The sequence below is a fragment of the Ptychodera flava genome, chromosome 11, assembly GCF_041260155.1.
Source record: "Ptychodera flava strain L36383 chromosome 11, AS_Pfla_20210202, whole genome shotgun sequence".
Lineage (NCBI taxonomy): Eukaryota > Metazoa > Hemichordata > Enteropneusta > Ptychoderidae > Ptychodera > Ptychodera flava.
Window position 1 is genome coordinate 28,343,109 of NC_091938.1, and position 17,562 is coordinate 28,360,670.

Sequence of the window (17,562 nt, forward strand, 5' to 3'; positions counted from 1 at the left end):
TTCAGCCAAATTTGTCATCCTAACAGTAGGCCTAAAGTGCGAAGTATTAAGTGATGCAAAGACGAGAGATATTCAAATACAATCATAATGTGAACGCGAACCGTTCATGCTCATCTTGCCTTACCCTTGCACCAGGCCCAGAGATGGTAATGGACTTGAGTAAGAACCTAGCATGTGTGAGTGTGTATCGTAAGACTTGATTGAAGTTTACTTTACAACCGGGCAGCCTCAAGCTTCAGACAATCCTGTGATTTTAGCATGTCATAAAGTTTTTTTTTAAGTTCATACTACCTGTACACAATTAAGGTAGTTTCAAAGCCGGTTGCCAGTTTAATAGAGAAAGAATGTTGTAAAATAAATTCAAGGGACTTCGGTACTTTACATACAATTTTTATTGAGTAAGCTATAAGAGTTAACCCATGGTAAATGTAAAAACGTAAAAACATCTTGTTTTTCACGCTAGTTTGTGAGCAATTTGAAATCATCATCATCATCATCATCATGTATACCTTAGTAACTTGTAAAAGGGACAGTGCTTACACATCATTCCCCTTCTCTAATAATCTTGGCATATCCTAGAAAACATGACATTTGATACCGGTGAGATAATTGCAAAAGTTGCGCTCGTTTGTTAATATATCACGAGAGACAAAAAAACTAAAAAGTTTCAAAATGTTGACATTTTCAAAACAGCAGTGGCCGTCAAATTATACTTGATAATTCGTATAACATTACTTAAAGTTTGAATTAATTCATGAATGTAAAATGTAAGCTGACTTTATTTATTGTTAGTCCTTACCTACCACCTGTCTATTCATTGACCTTTCATATGAAAAACTCAACAATAAGTTGATTCCAACAAACAACACAAAATTGTAAATATCAAGTGTGCTGCCCTGTATTCTCACTTACATTGACTTAATCCGTGACAATTTACGTGGTTTTGGACATTTTAATAATTTATCTTCCTCTTTAAGTGAGAATTTGAAATAGAATATCAAAACTTCTATACCCTAAATATAACAGTTAGCATGCATGGTTGAAGTCTAAAAATAATATAATTTGAAAAAGGACTTATTCTAAGCTACACAATATAATATGCTAAGAAATTACAATACACAAATATAATAAATTCCGTGTACAAATTATCAGAGATGATATTCTGAAAGCTTTCCACGATAAAAATACATCAGACAAACTTTATGACATTCTTGATCACTTTGTTACGTCGAAGAATCCGCACTTCAAAATTTGCCTTTGATTGTATATATCTGAGCAAACTTAATCTAACACTGTGTATCTTCGCTGAATCGTGGTGACACGATAGATCGTCTTAATGAGACTGAAATAGGTATTTCAGGAACTAACGAGCATCATTTAAGCGGCGGAAATTGTCAGAGGCGCACGCAACCACCTGTTTACGTTACAGTGTTAACAGTCAAATCTTCATTTAACAACAGTCGGCAGCAGGTAACGGCCCGGATCTCAAGGACAGGACAGATAAAAAACTCCACATTACCCCAGTGTTCCCCGGAACGTTTTCCCTGCACTCGAGTGCGCACAGACCGAGCATATCTGTCAGGATCGATACCATATATTCTAACAATAAATTTAGACATGGAAGGCATCGCGAATGAAATTTCGAGTCGATACAGCTTCAGGAATTCAAAAATTAGCCGAACGAGTTGCCAGAGCTCTGCAGACATAATAGTCTATAAGCAGTGATCCATCTATCGATTAGCTTAGTAACGTCTCGGCTCCGGTAGTATGACTCAATGCGGATGTCATAACGTTAGACTAGTTTAAATTTATGAATAAATACCGTATGATCTCCAGAAAAGCGACATGGAAGGCGCAAAACATCAAGTCATTCACCGAAAGACGATAAATTTCCTTTATCCAATAAATATCCCTTAAATCGTTCGGAATCGAACCTGCATCGTAGGGCCAGCGAAGTCATCAGCCGTCAGCTGTAGCCTGAAATCAGTCGCGGTGTGGATATATTATCGAATGTCGACGACAAAACAGAGTTTTCTTCAAGTGACAACAGTTTGAAGGTATCTACATGCTGGATATATGCCACTGCAAAGATCAAGGTCCGTAAGACGTAAACATTGATTGGGATCGGGATTGACTTTCACAAGAGCGGACCGGTCGACATAAGTGTTGCGGCCACAAGCATGCAATCAGGTATTTAACAATGAGTGCCATGGAACGGAACCTGTCGGGCTCGTAAGACGTAATCTTGTGATGTTTTAAAGACATGACTTTTCCTATTATACGAACTACTATTTCGATCTTGTCGTTGCATTAAATTCATTTATATATTTGAAAATGTTTTCAATAATTCTGATTACTGTTGCTGTCATTTCTGTCGTAAGCGTAGGGAAACCACTCTGTTCCCAGCCGATGGATGACTTGCTGGGATGTCGGGACGGCCTGAGACAATGATTAACATGTTCACGTGATCGAATCCGTATGTCTGATTTGTACAAATGGCATTTGGTGTATCAAAATTTCAACTTGACCGGATTTATGAATGAAGATATCCTGTTAATTATTTGCATTTATGGGCAGTTGACGGACCGTTTTACAATAAAATGGAAGATATCCCGGGAAATAAACACACATCGCGGCAATATTTTTGCAAGCTGTAAGAGTAATTGAGATTCACCCACATCAAACGAAAAGTAAGCAGACTGTTCAATTGGTAAATATATAATCCCGTGAAATTTTTCTCTATTTAACGTCATCGTACACTCGTGTATTTCGTGCAGCTGCACAACTTCTCGCTATCGGTTCTAATATATGGCTCCGCGAAAAACACCCAACTCGCCCGATAGTTGCTTTGTATATGTTCCAGGCAATTTATATCCACACAGTGCTACCTGTTCTTGTAGATATTTTAGGATACAAAATCATCAACGGTTGAAAGAAGTGGATTATCCGCTACTTGCATCAACAGAGAGGGCGTATCTTACATTTCTGAGATCAAAACTTGCTGTCACACTGACTCTAACAATAGAAACCGCCGAGGGTTGGCGCTAAGTGTACCAGTTCGTAAACTAAAACATGCGTAGAACAAACGTTTCTGACTATCTACGCCGTCCAAGCGATCACTCCAAAAGTATTCCGATAAACGAATATACAAGGCCATAACAAAGCCGACATGCGCCCTCACCTTGTCTCAGGGAGCTTATGTTACGATCCGAGCCACTGCTTTATCAATAATCCATGTCTATAAGTGCCCTAAAAACTCGAAGGTAACGAATTACTATGGTCAGAAAATTCCTTTTGACACACTTCAGTTATCAGAAAATATACGAGATTTGAGATCAAAATAGAAATATTATGGCATGGCAATGCGTGCCTTGTTGTCGGTTTATCATGGTTAGTTTTTTCCCGCTCTACAAAAAAGTGATTATAGTAACTAGCCGATTGAAGTTATTAATTTACTCATCTTTGAAAAGCGAATATATAACCGACGACAATTTGCCCTTCATCAATTTTTATGAATTAAGTTGTTTAACTAAGCCTTCTATCCTCCTTTATTGCTTTTATATGCAAGTTGATTTACTAGAGCTGAAAGTTATATTAAGTGCAATATACTGCACATATTGTGCCAAGATCCAGTGCAGGCTTATATTGGAGAAACGTTTCATACTGCAACTTGTACTTTCTTTAGTGGCTGATCATGGCTTTTAGTTTTTTTCATGTAATCAAAGTATTTGTTTTTGGTATCCTTTGCCCCAGAGCATGATTCACGTAGTAAATTAAAATAAATAAATAATAAATAAATAAATAAATAAATGAAATAAATGAATAAAAGAAGTTACAAAAGTAAGGAATTTTATCTCCTGCAAACTTTCATACAGCGCTGCCTGTGGCGGGGGTCAAGAGGTCATCGTGTAGGCACTAATACGTCAACATATATAAAAGAAGGCTGCAATGGTTGTACGGGACTGCTGTTCCTTGCATGCAAAACTGTCAATCTACAACCCCTTTCCTGCCAAGCTCACATTGGACAATCAGATCATGCTGGTTAAAACTATGAAAAAGCCAAAGATGACTAATACGGTGCAATTTAACAAGATGTTGAACATTTTAATGCCTCTCTAAAATATGAATACTGTATAAATGATTTCTACGGACTTGAGCTGCATTAATAGAACAACAAAAGCAGGTAAAAATACGGAAGGTTTGTTGGCTCAATGCCGCTTTTTACTGAGTTGGGAGATAGGGAAGTGATGCATTCTGACAGGGAAAGGGTAACTGTGCAAATCGACTACGCCCGAATAAAGAGAATAAACTTGCGACAATCGTTGATCAACTTACCAATGTATCACAACTTGACATTAATTATTTCTATTACTTTCAGACAGATCGCATCGTGTCATTCACGAGTCATCAGCAGTGACACACATAATTTAAGTCGAAAAACTGGGGAACCTCCTCATATCATAGTACCATTTTGTTTATTATTTGAGCAATCAATATTTACTGTGAAGCCAGGCCAATGAGCCTAGAAATAAGGTTTCCGAAGTCAGTCATATCTTGTGTATATGGTAATCTTCTGTCGTTTCCGAAATGTCTCGAGCGACTCAAATCAGACAGGAAAGCACGGCAAATATTTCCCTGAAAAGAAGTAAATATAAAGATATAAGAAGACAGACAGGCGGCAAGCAGTCAAACAGTCTTATTTCATTATATATATATATATATATATATATATATATATATATATATATATATATATATATATATATATATATATATATATATATATATATATATATATATATATATATATATATATATATATCAATGCGGGAAATACGTCATTCGTTATTTCACCTGGAAGGTACTCTTTGATTGAACTCAAGGAACATGCAGTATAAACTTTTAAAACAAATCGAACATTTTCATTAAGGTAACGACTTACAATTAATGAGTTTGACTGGACAAAAAATCATCAAATACTAGCTGGTTGTACCAGGAAATCTGACTGGTGAGACTAACCTGCACGTCGATGGCTATGCAGACTGACTCCTCAGACACACAGCCGTGCGTCATTCTCTTGTCGTGAAGGAAGTCGAGAGATTTCGCTATGTCGACAGCGATGACGTGGACCTCATTTATGGTGATTTTGCCTAGTAACAGTTTTTGGCTCTTTTTCAGTGGTGTCACACTGGCGAAATATGACGCCATCAGATCTCCTGGGACGACAGGGTTGCTTCGCATCGTGTCGTGAATCAAAGGTGCTGTAAAATGAAACGTCATCATGTATTTGCAGATGTTATGCAATTGTAATTGAATAATGAAATGTGACAAAAGAGTTCAGTTTTGATGGAGAATCAATAAATGAGATATATTCTTCTAGTATTTGGAGAATATCATTTATTTTGCAGTTCACTCTCTCCGCTGAAGGAAGAGCCCCCACGTGGTCTCGGGAGAAAATCGTATAATTTAAAATATAATAGACATTGCCTGTTTTCTCATAGCCGTCTAAAATCTTAAAATCTTCGTTGGTAGACACTTGCTTTAAAATATTACTATCAAAGCGTAAATAAGTACGGCATGGTGGCTTAATAAGTCGATTTAAATGAAACATACCTGATTAAAATGAGATGTTGCACTATAGATAGAACCAAAGACATTAAAGCCCCAGTATTTGTAACTTTTAACAATTTTTTTTTCATATTTTTGATTAAAATGACATCCTCAGTATGTGAAAGTAGACCATAATTAATACTGAATCGCATGGTTTGCATGCCCAGCCCGCCTCACAATTAACAGTAAAAGGAGAGAAAAATGACTTCTTGTCCGGACCAGAAGTCAGCTTTGTTGACACACGAAACGAAACTTAATCACACCCCCGCGCATGCTCAACCACATCTACGCAAGTTTTACTGTGGCGTCCGTAGAAACTATACCCGCGCTCTTCGAAAAGGTCTGGTCCATCGAAACTGGAAACTCAGCTAAAAACGCGCGATAGTTGGGTGAAATACCGGAAAGACATAAATATGTAAGTGTTTAAAGATTGTTCCGACTATAATAAGCCGTGCAAACAAATGTCTTGAACAGCTAAACTACCGACGGAGGCAGTCGATTGTGAGCTTCATGCAATGCATTGCACGTTGTGACCGACGGTACGGAGATCGTTTGCTGAATGAATTGAGAGAGAAAAACACATATGAATAAAAAATTCAACACTTTACCATTGTAATCATTGAACTAGTCGTTTCTTCCATTATGGAGTATAATGAAAATTTTGTCGAAAATAAATGACGGAACTGATTCTGCTCCGTCTACTCAAACAAAGTTTTGTGTACGGTCAGGCTACGCTGCAGGCAACACAGCCTATCAACTTCGCATATCGTTGCCGTAATTGAAAACGCTCAGAAAGGAAAAATTATAGTTGAATGCAGTTCAAAAGTCTTACTTATTAAATTTAAAAGTATTTCCAAATAATATCGAACGTAACCGGTATCTAATTCTCACAAGGACTACAGTAGTACAATTATCGGCTAGCATGGTATTGGTAGAAGTTCGAACACAAGAGAGATCCCGGCCTCACTGCAAAGTCGTCCCCTGCGCACCCGGCCCGACAGCAAACTAACGTCTTGGTTTGATTCTGTTGTTTACATATATTTGTATAAAATTCATGATACATATATCTGACTTTCACAACTGTACAATTTGGTTAGGAGTGTGATTTTGGCTGTAGTCTACAGACGATCGGAGGGAGCTAAGGCAGGCCCCAAATTTGCATTGTCAATGCCCGGGACAATTATAGACGCAGCTCGATGAGAAAGTCATTCACATAAACCTAAATGAAGTGATCAATACAAAAATTTTAAACATCACTGGTTCTGAAAATTTATGATCAATGGTTCTAACCTACGGATTTTACACTGCGGCGTTGTTTTTTTTGTGTTTGGCCGGCTAAAGGCTGTACTACATGGAGGTAGTAGACTGTATACAAGTGCAGCGGGGCCGGACCGAGATTGGTGTGGGGCCTGCAGCAAGGTAAAGTTGACAGCGTCCATTGCAGAATGCCCGCGTGTTATCCTTTCGCGTTTGGGAGGAAATTTACCGCTGTATTCAGAATACCTTTTTACCTGTATAAAAGCTCAGAAACTGATGCATCAAGAGCCATGAGTCTGTAAATTTCTTAGCAGTAGCTCCATTGTTTTCTTCTAAATTTTCTCTGAGATACAGCCGTGCGTATACTGGTCCCGATCGTTCTGACTCAGGCGTTCACAGCTGTCGAGGGAGCCGTCTTCATTTACGACCTGGGGGTCGGAGGAATTACATTAGAAACTCCGAAATTTTGAGTCACACCCCAGCCAACCATGATGACTTTGACTAACCCCCACTCTAACAGAAATTTTGGCTTACCTGAGCCCATGTAACAATATGTAGATATAAAAGCTCACCTAATAAGCAGTCTCCGACCATATAGGCCTAGTATTGTTAAATTTGGGTGGGTAGCATGTCATTATGGTATGGTTAAATATCCAAAATGGTTGTTGACCTCAAGTCAATTAAAATATACATTTCTATGATAATATAAAGGATGAATTCGCAACAGTTCAGTTTTGTCCTAGATCCTGTGCACTTATAGTAAAATCTGTAGAGAACAGTACTCCATGACCCAGCCTCTCCTTCCACCTCTGGCAACGACTGCAAAAAACTACTGTGTGACATCATCATCACCACTATCGATCCTCATCTTTACTGTCGCTGGTGCCATTGAGTACATGAACAACGATATCATTCTCATCGTCACTATCTTCTCTTTCATAATAAGTATTGCTAGTAGTAGCAGCAGCTGCTTGTAGTTTTTTACCTTGCTTCATCTAGTTGATATTTATTTGTTCTGTTACAGTATTTATTTTCTTTTTATTTAATATGTATCAGAGTAAAATATATATTATCAACTAATCATTATGTCATTGAGGACAGAGTAAGACAAAGAAAAAACATTTTGAGCGCCCCCTTATTAGCTTTCAAATTTTGAATGACCCCCATGTCGTAAATACTGACAGTTCCCTTACTTGCTGCCAAAGGCCATCGCGTTCCCTGCATTCGACAACCTACTATACGTTGCCAAACTATGTTGCAACGATTTTGCAATCACCTTGCCGCTAAAGCAACAACCAGCTGAAATTTATTACTTCAAGTTACTCAATTTTGATAACTATTTGCCTATAGTGAGCCAAGTGTATATAGTGTCGTCTTGATTTTACATCGGTACCCGGAGTTCTGAGTGACCAACTGCAGGGTGCGCATCCGAGTCGGTGCACTGCCGACTGCAGTTTGAAATAATCCGTATATAACGCACTGTGCCAGAATAGAATGTCAGCCTCCTCTGCCAAAGTTCTGTATCCCCTGTAACATAGTAGCAGTACGTATTTGAAAAGAGAAGAACAAAATAAAACCATTCGCAGGTCATTCAGCCGGCGACCATGGGCGAGTACCCAGGCAGTGTGGCGTGCCATGGCAAGGCCCCAGGAATGTTGCAGGCTCGATGATGTCATCAGTATCGGCGTTCTCGGTCACGTGCACAGCCTACAAGTTGTCAACAAACCCGCATGGCAATCCAACTCGATCGGGCAATATTAAGCGTTTGTATGTCACTACAGGAGCACAAATTTGGCTTATTTCTTTACTGAACAACATTTCACGATGGATGTAAGCGAATAACATGCAATTTCGAGCATAAAAAAGGTTAAAAGTTACAAATACTGAGGCTTTAAAAGGAAAAATGATTAAACAACATAAAAGTATGTACCCGTTTCCCATTCACTTGATTTTTTTGAAGTTTCCATAGTTACGGGTATTGATGACCGCGGCAGTCTTTTCTTCACCTTGATGACAGATATGGTGTAGAGGATGGGGTTCATTGCAGAGTTGACAGGCAAGATGAAGACTGCTGTCCAAGCGTATACAGATCCCGGAATTGTGACCGTGTCAGTCAATGCCAGTATACCCATAACAGTGATCGGAACCCAGCAACAGAAGTCAGTCAGTACTATCAGTGTCATGCGTTTGGCTATCTTCATTGCATTCTTTGTATTCCTTTGGGAACTTACGCCAGCGGCTGTCGTTGAAAACTTAACAGATATATACATTGCAACATAGCATGCGAAAATCAAAATAAACGAAAGAAAGTTGGCGAAAAGGAAAATAATCACCGAAAATTCCCATCCGGGTGTGCGCTCATTGGTCAGATGAAGAGACAGACATACAGGGGAACGACCATAGTAATTATCACCAAAATAGGGAATACCAACAAGTGGCAGGAAACTTAAAACGGCTACAACAATCCAACCAATTAGAACAATCAATGTGGCTGTTTTGAGCTTGATACGTATGAACTTCAGGGGAAAGACGATTATTAGAAACCTATCAAGTGTTATGACTGTCAGTGTGAAGACCGACACCTCACTCGACAAGGATGCCAGAAAACCCGCAAACTTGCAGAGAAAACTGTTTTTCCAGAATGCGTCATAAGTGACGTAAACTCCACGGTAATACACATCAACAGAGGCTATTATCAACATGTATATCCCCATCAAGAAATCAGCAAGGGCTAGGTTCCAAATAAGAAAAGAAGGCACTTTGTTTAGGTCATTTTGTTTGACTCTCCAAATAATGACAAAGATGTTGCCAAGAAAAGCTGATATTCCAAGGACCCAAATAGACCATCTTAGAACTTGATTGGCCATGAGATCTTCACAAGAGGAGAATGGATCAGCAAGTGGTGTGCACACATCTACATCCTGGTGTTTTCTGACCATACAGCAATATCGGTAAGCATCAGTATGTCTGAAAGCGAGGCAAACAAAACACGAATAAATGATTACGTTCCACAGCATGAGACATTTCTTGCAGAAGTAAAGGTGACACTTATCAAACAAATATGGATATGATTGAGTCTAGAGAGGCAGGGTGAAAAGTATGGATCATAATAAATTATGCTTGCCTCACAGCAAGAACGTATGCGCGTTCGCTACTGTTGTTGATGAAACGTCACGTTTTCGAGCAAACGAATACCTACATTTCTTGTAATCCTTTCAAGGGTTGGAAGACAGATGAACTTTCAACGTCGAACATATTGTCTGTAACACTCCTAGAAAAATAAAAACAGTTTGATTTATTCCTATGTTGGAACTGTAAGGCCACAATTATGGATGTTTTGATGTGGCAGTCATTACAGCAGCATGCAATGAAGGAAAATTTCAACCATGTCTGACAGACATTAAACAACATTGAAACTCGGTGTGGATGTTTCTTAAGTTTGCTTGGTTGGAAATAATTTTAAGTATATCGGTGGTTTTTGAATACAGGATAATAGCATTGTAATAACGATAAATCTTGTTTTGCAAAAACCTGACTTGTTTTATTTTATTTGTATTGGAAGGGAACTAAATAAAAATTAATATTCGTGAACGTTTGAAACACGATGTTATTTTAAAATACTGCGTTCACATTGCCGTGTATGTGTATGTTTTCATGGACTACCTTTGAGCTGCAAGAGATTAACCATGTCAGGCAATATAAGGCAATATCCTAGCACACACACACACACTCTCTCTCTCTCTCTCTCTCTCTCTCTCTCTCTCTCTCTCTCTCTCTCTCTCTCTCTCTCTCTCTCTCTCTCTCTCGTTTTCCACTTGAACCCTTAGTTACCTTACCATGCCTTAATCGCAACATACTGCCCATCATTCATATCACTTAACATCAAACAAGGAGGTACAGGGTTCTCACATTTATCAATCTTTTTTGAATAATTCTATTCATCTATCAAGATGTTTGTCTTTTAAATAAGATGACCGGGTAAACCATATGATATTCTGCCATCATTTGTGTAGACACGCAGGCAGGAGAAGAATATATAAATCGTCGATCGCGTTACAAAACAAACTTTGCGTACTGAAAATAAATCTGGATATCTCACATGAAGTTAAGGTTTCCAAGTCCTTGCAAAGCACCCATCTTTAACAAACGTATGTGGTTTCCCGATATGAAGCTAGAACAAAGCAAATGAACACTTAAAATCTCGTCGATAACCACAATGGCAAAATCTTGCTGGCGTTTTCTAATTGTGCAATGTTAAGTTTGCAATGCGTAGTGATTAGCCGGTGTTGAGTTATAATTTAAATCTTCAAACTCACTAATATACAATCAGTTTTCGACAACGACAAATAGCTTTTTTCACAATATGCTGCAACCTTACTAACCTGTTTAAATCCTATCTCAATACCTTGAGAAAAAAGTATCATTTGATGTATAACCGAGAACACTGATCCAGAGAACACATCAAGGTAATCTTAGAAATGACAAAGTATCGGTTGCAAAGTTACTTAAGTTATATTTGCTTTTAGCAATTCCTATATGTCGAAAACACAGAATATATAGCAAAATGCTCTGTTACTGACAGTTTCTTCAGACTTCGTAATCCATAAAATGTGTCTCGTTGTAAAACTTTAATGTTATTTGCCTCGAGATTCCTGAAACAAATTAATGTGCATGTCAGGTGATTAAAATGCTCAACTCATTAATGTTGATTAGAAAGTAATTTCGGGTTTACTTGTAACAAATTCCTGACGCAATTCTTTTTTGCGTATGTGCAAAAAACAACAGAGATATACAAATTAACAAGATAATTGTTGTAAATGTGAACATACGATTAAGATAAATAAAGTTTTTTTTTCTCAGAATCAACAAGAAAGGCCAAAATCTTTCATTCAAATATCTTCTATGGCATCGAAAAAGGTTTCTGATACACTTACAGCAGGTACAGATTCGTCAGGAACTTGAACTGTTTTGGTCGAATGCTATTTATAGAATTACGAGAGATATCTCTGAAAGAAATTAAAAAAACACAAACGAAACAGCATTATTACCCTGCTCTGTTGTACAATGAAGTTATGCATGCGCTATGTATGTATGCATGAACGTATGTCTGCATCTATGTATGTATATATGTATGTCTGCATCTATGTCTGTATTTAGTTTGTGTCTATGTAAGTATTTATGTATCTTTGTATGTATGTGGGTATTTTTGTAATCTGGATGGTGTTATACATTATGAAAGCATTAAACACTTGTAGCTAATTATGCAGATGATTGGTTGATTAACTAATTAATTATGTCAATAAACCAGATATGATTGGTTAAGTAGCGTCCATTTATTTCTACCAATAATATGGAGTACTTACAACTCTCCCAACAATCGGAGGTCACCAAAGTCTTCTCCTTCAAGGATTACTGCATTTCCAGACAGATTTCTGATTAAAGATGTGAAACATTGGTGACATTAAAAAATTGCAAACAATGGATCGAGATATATACATGTATTTTCTATTGGCGTAGTCCATCATCCCATTGAATATGGACATTTTTATGTAAACTTTGACAGAAGTGAGCAGGAATATCAAATTAAGGGAATACCACATGTAACTACAGATCGTAAACATTTCTTTTCTTGTATTGCATTTGAATGTTCTGTTCCATTTCAATATTTCTGTTACAACATTAATGTGTAAATCCATCAATCATACGTACAATTTCTTCGTATTTTGACCAACTGAGTATGGCATTAAATTCATCTTCTGGTTGGTACAGTCAATAGCAGCGCCATGACATACACAATTGGGTGGGCAGTGATCATCTAGATATGTACACAAGAATGTGACAGAGGTCACATTTGAATGTTGGAATACGAATACCGACATTTATAAGATAACTATATCTCAATGACCAATGCAATAAACGCAGTATAGGCTACATCATTGCCACAATATTAAACTTGATGAAACGTCTTATGTATATTAAATTGCGTCTTATTTAAGAAACCTCAGCCGTAAATAATGAAATAAAGAATGCATATAATTGGAGTCATATGTCCTTACAAGTTCAAGGACAGGAACTCAATATTTACAGTGAAGTAAGACAGATCAAACTTGTGAAAATACAAAACAAGCAGGAAAGAATATGACTCAGACAACAAAATACAAATACAACAAAAAGATATCATAATTTTTTTTTGAAAGTATTGGTCTCCGATTTTTTATTTAGGTAAAGGTAACTGTAGGTAGAGGTAGCTGATTCTATAAATCTGCTGTTTCCATGGAGCTTCTCAAGAGAATCACTTACCACATAACAGTTCATCATCTCCGTAGTGACATTGTTTAATACCATCACATCTTTGTGATAAAGAAATGCAGTTTTTCATCCCATGACAACGGTAATTCCCAGAACAAGTGTAGGAGTCTAGTAGGGTGAAAAGGACACAAAGCCACTTCCATGGTAGTTTCCACAAGAATACTGCATTGGGTGTATTTTATTTTCTTTAGCCCCTTACCCCTTGCAATAATTAAAATGTGCCACATAGTATAAATGCCACACCTGAGAACACATTTTTATTGATATTCTATAGCCTAATAAAAGGGATGTGTGTGATGAAATAGCTATCAAAGCCCTGCCAGCTAGAGTAATATTCTGTATCTAGATATTACAGTGTACGTCTATGGTAAACGTATTGTATCCGAGATTTTTGATAATTGTAATTCAATGTGTTTGCATATAATTTGATATTATACGCCTTGTAACACATTAAGAAAAACTCCCAATTGTAATTAAATTATAGTACGCTAAAGTTCTTATTAGAATTGTATGTTTACAGGTACAAGTGATGTCCTACTAAACTTTCTCCATTATTGTCTACTATCATGTAACGTTGCAATTACGTTAATTCACACTTTTTCCCTTGCTTATGGTTAAGTGTTTATTGTATTCCATCCAAAAGGTAAAGATGCGAGCATGTTACTGAAAATTTATTTAGTTATTAACATGTATTTTATTTTGCTTATTTATCTACATTCTAAAATCATATTAAAGCGAGATCATTCGTTCTCTGTGAAGTCTATTCGTCAACATGTCATCACATACTAGACTTAATAGACATACCACAGTTTTGTTCATCCGAGCCATGTGGACAATCAAAAATACCATCGCAACGTCGATACAACGGTATGCAGTAGCTGTCAGGACACTTAAACATGGTAGCTGGGCAGCTGAACAGTTCTACGAGAAACAACATTTTGATACTTTTACTATCGATAAGTAAGACAATGGTGGTCATGAGTGAAATCGGCAAAACATCAAAGTTACACTTACTTTTGGCACGGGATTTGGGATATTATAACAAGAAAGTGTTCGTACCCTGTGAAACCTTTTGATAAAAGGAAAATTGGAGAGTCGAATTCCCTATAAGACAGGGGTTCATTTAAATGTCCAGTAAAAGGAATAAAGCGAAATCGGAGTATTCAGAAAATAGTCATAGTCACGCAAATAAACCTGACTCACCACAGTGTCTAAGGTGAGTGACGTCACGACATCCACGCTGGTAGCCATACCTATCAAAATCATAAATACACATCCATTTTCTGTCGATACAATGTCCATTATTACATTTGAAACCATTTGGTCCACAAGCTCCATAGTGCAGCTGCATATGGAATTCAACGTCATTCGTGGCGTTGTCATAGTTACAATTGAGCTCATCTTCATTTTCGGTACCAGCACAGTCCTTCTCTCCGTCACACCTCGCTTGGTTTGGAATGCAGTCAAGATAATAGCAAAGGAATTCTTTGCACATATCTGAAATTATAAAGAAAAGTGTACTCCTGTTAACCCAATTTTTTTCCATTATATTTCTGTTTGAGCGTTTGTCCACAGAATGTTCATTAATGTAACTGACATAGTTTATTCCTCTTTGTATTAAAAAGTTCTCTATCATATATTCATCGTAAATGTAATACTAAATACAAAACAAACACTTTCACAATTAAACTCTATTTCATAAATTTCCAAAATCTTAGAGCCATAAAAAATAGAAAACACTTACCGCAAAGAACTTCATCGCTGCCATCAATGCAATCATAGATCAAGTCGCATCTCCTCGAGACATGTACACACTGGCCATTGTCACACATAAACTGGTCCGCTGTACAATTTCGGTAAACTGAACAGTGATGAAAATGTGAGATATTTTAGAGTATCCTGGTAAAAGCCTGCTCGGTGTTAATGCAAAATCAATCATCAGAATCCGCTGAGTGGGTATAACATCGCATTTTCTACTGCCTAATTTCCCACATTTTATTTCAAGAATCGGTTTAGATCTCCCACTGAGTGATTCAAATCACCTTACATAAAACTTCCATACTACCCCTGTCCAAGAGCAATCTGCTTTGATTATAAATCCAATGTGTATCACACTATACTCTTCCGGAGGTAATTGTACTTCCGTAATACTAAGCTATCGCGATCAGATATATCCATTAAAGTTCATGAAGCCTGAGATTCTCGTATTTCCTATGACCCTACTGGCAAATCAGGCTAGACATATTCATGACAATCAGAATGAGACCATCTACACCTTAAATTATAGTCATTCATAAGCAACAACTCGATTCGCTCATAGTGTCAGATTAATTCGCAAAGAAGACACGTTCAGTTAAATGTCGTTTTAGGTATCATTTCAGGTAGACAACGGAGAAGGAAATAATACGCACTACATTTATCGTACTTCATGTACATCTACGATCAAACATTGGCCCTTAGGGCCTCGACGTTTACCGAGAGTCAACGGTGCAGTATGAGCGTCTGTCATGATTCATGTGGAAGTATCAAGTTCCCTACATTCAGAACACCTGATATTTAAAAAAATACCGCATTGAAAGTCTGACTATGCCCACTGTCTCCGACACGTATTGCTAAGTTTCTTTTACACGTTCATATACGATAGCAGAAACGAGAGCATCACTTATGGTTGGCAATAAGCTGATCTGTGTATTGGTGATCGATCAAATTGTCCCTTACATGACTAGCCAAAGTCAAACAGATTGTTTGAAAGCCCGAAATCATTCAGAAAGAAAGATACATTTGATAATTTGTAGCGTTACTTTTCATTGGCTCTTTGCAAAAAAGACGCGTATCTAATATCGCAAAACGAAGAAACCCAACCATTTAGGCATTAAATAGGATAATTGCACAAGAGACAAGGGACCTTCATCAGAACAACCTAGGATAAAACATTATCAAGAGCAAATCGATAAACAAATCCATTGACTATAAATTCGGTATCACTTCTAAAACCGCCTGCAGCATCAACCACAAAGTTTTGGTAATCTTCCCGTCAGAATTCATCACACATCATTTTCTTGTCAACGAGGTTTATGTGGCAAGCCTATCTTTTCTTTCTTTTTTTTAACGTTTTTTTATTGGAGTTTCATTATGTGGAGAATTTACAGTACTAATATCCACCGAGACCGTGGCAAGCCTATCTCTGACGATTTTCGAAAGCCACAATAGCCTTAATGTGCTAAGATTTATTGTCGAATACACAAATAACAATACAATACAAACCACAATTTTCTTCATCACTGTTATCGCCGCACTGGTCGATAAAATCACAGTAAAATGAAACAGGAACACATTTTCCATTTTTACATTGGAAACTGTCGCTTGTACAGGACCCGGTCGCAGCTGTAATCGGACAAAATCGATGCTCAACACAGTTGACAACAGAACAACAAATTTATAATATTGATGAAGCATTATTAGGGAGGCCGATATGATATCTAAATTTGAAGGGTTGCATTTGCAGGAACAATTCATATTAAGTAATAATGTAAGAAGTACCGATAAGCTATCTTCAGTTACGTCATTATTCGGATTCGGAATTTCTGAATAGGTTTTGTGTTGAGACAATGCATTTTTAATAGTCTATTTTAAACTCACCGCATTCTAGCTCATCGGAGCCATCTCTACAGTCGTCTTTGCCATCACACGTATATACATTGTGTATGCATTCATTGTTTTCACATTGGTAGTTGTCACCGCTACATGTCTCCGGTAGATAATCTGAGAGGGTTTTACACAGGAACGACGAACTTCAGAGAATATAAAACTACGCCACAACGTACGTGTTATGGCATAATGCAAAGCATAACCCGCACATTTTGCCCAGCCTTATTACAAACGTCCTGTAGTGAAAGGTTCATTAGGTCCCCGTTATGCAACAATTTCGTACCTACTAACACCTTCATTTGAATATTTTCCCGATCAGCTTTCTTGCCAACTCAGACAGTCCCTAGACAACAAGCGGCTGGCAATGTTATGTACATTAGATTTATCTCCACCATACACTCGAAGAAATCGACTTGCACGTCTTTTCAGGGGACCCCTTTTTTCGAGAGGACATAATGCATTATGTCAATTGTAATGAGCCTATTCGAAATCTCCTGGTTGGACTAATCGACGCAAATTTGCACTTCTATTTCACTTTCTTATTCACTGGACATTACAAGCATATCACCGTTCTGTATTTTTGTGAGTATCACGCTATATATGTATTTATGTCAGTTTAACGTCACTCATGATGGGTGCAGAATACAAATGTTGATGCACACGTATGCATATGCGTATCTTTCCAGTTATGCCCTTTCTTTGTGTCTCCCCATGTGTTTCTTTTACATATGTAATATA

General features: G+C 37.4%; 2 protein-coding genes across 2 annotated transcripts; both read right to left on the bottom strand.

Annotated features, from left to right (window-relative positions):
• Positions 1 to 3,853: 3,853 nt before the first annotated feature.
• Positions 3,854 to 11,150, bottom strand: LOC139144005 (G-protein coupled receptor GRL101-like). The gene is made up of 5 exons (XM_070714644.1): positions 10,967 to 11,150; positions 10,067 to 10,138; positions 8,798 to 9,834; positions 5,020 to 5,261; positions 3,854 to 4,635 (listed from the first exon to the last, which is right to left on the bottom strand). The coding sequence occupies exons 1-5, from the start codon at positions 11,002 to 11,004 to the stop codon at positions 4,498 to 4,500; spliced, it is 1,527 nt and encodes a 508-aa protein (XP_070570745.1). The 5' UTR covers positions 11,005 to 11,150; the 3' UTR covers positions 3,854 to 4,497.
• A 31-nt stretch (positions 11,151 to 11,181) lies between these two features.
• Positions 11,182 to 16,988, bottom strand: LOC139144007 (G-protein coupled receptor GRL101-like). The gene is made up of 10 exons (XM_070714647.1): positions 16,816 to 16,988; positions 16,441 to 16,560; positions 14,921 to 15,037; positions 14,380 to 14,673; positions 13,981 to 14,097; positions 13,168 to 13,284; positions 12,577 to 12,682; positions 12,231 to 12,299; positions 11,802 to 11,873; positions 11,182 to 11,519 (listed from the first exon to the last, which is right to left on the bottom strand). Exons 3-10 carry the CDS (start codon positions 15,006 to 15,008, stop codon positions 11,390 to 11,392), a joined length of 993 nt encoding a protein of 330 aa, XP_070570748.1. The 5' UTR covers positions 15,009 to 15,037; positions 16,441 to 16,560; positions 16,816 to 16,988; the 3' UTR covers positions 11,182 to 11,389.
• Positions 16,989 to 17,562: the final 574 nt, after the last annotated feature.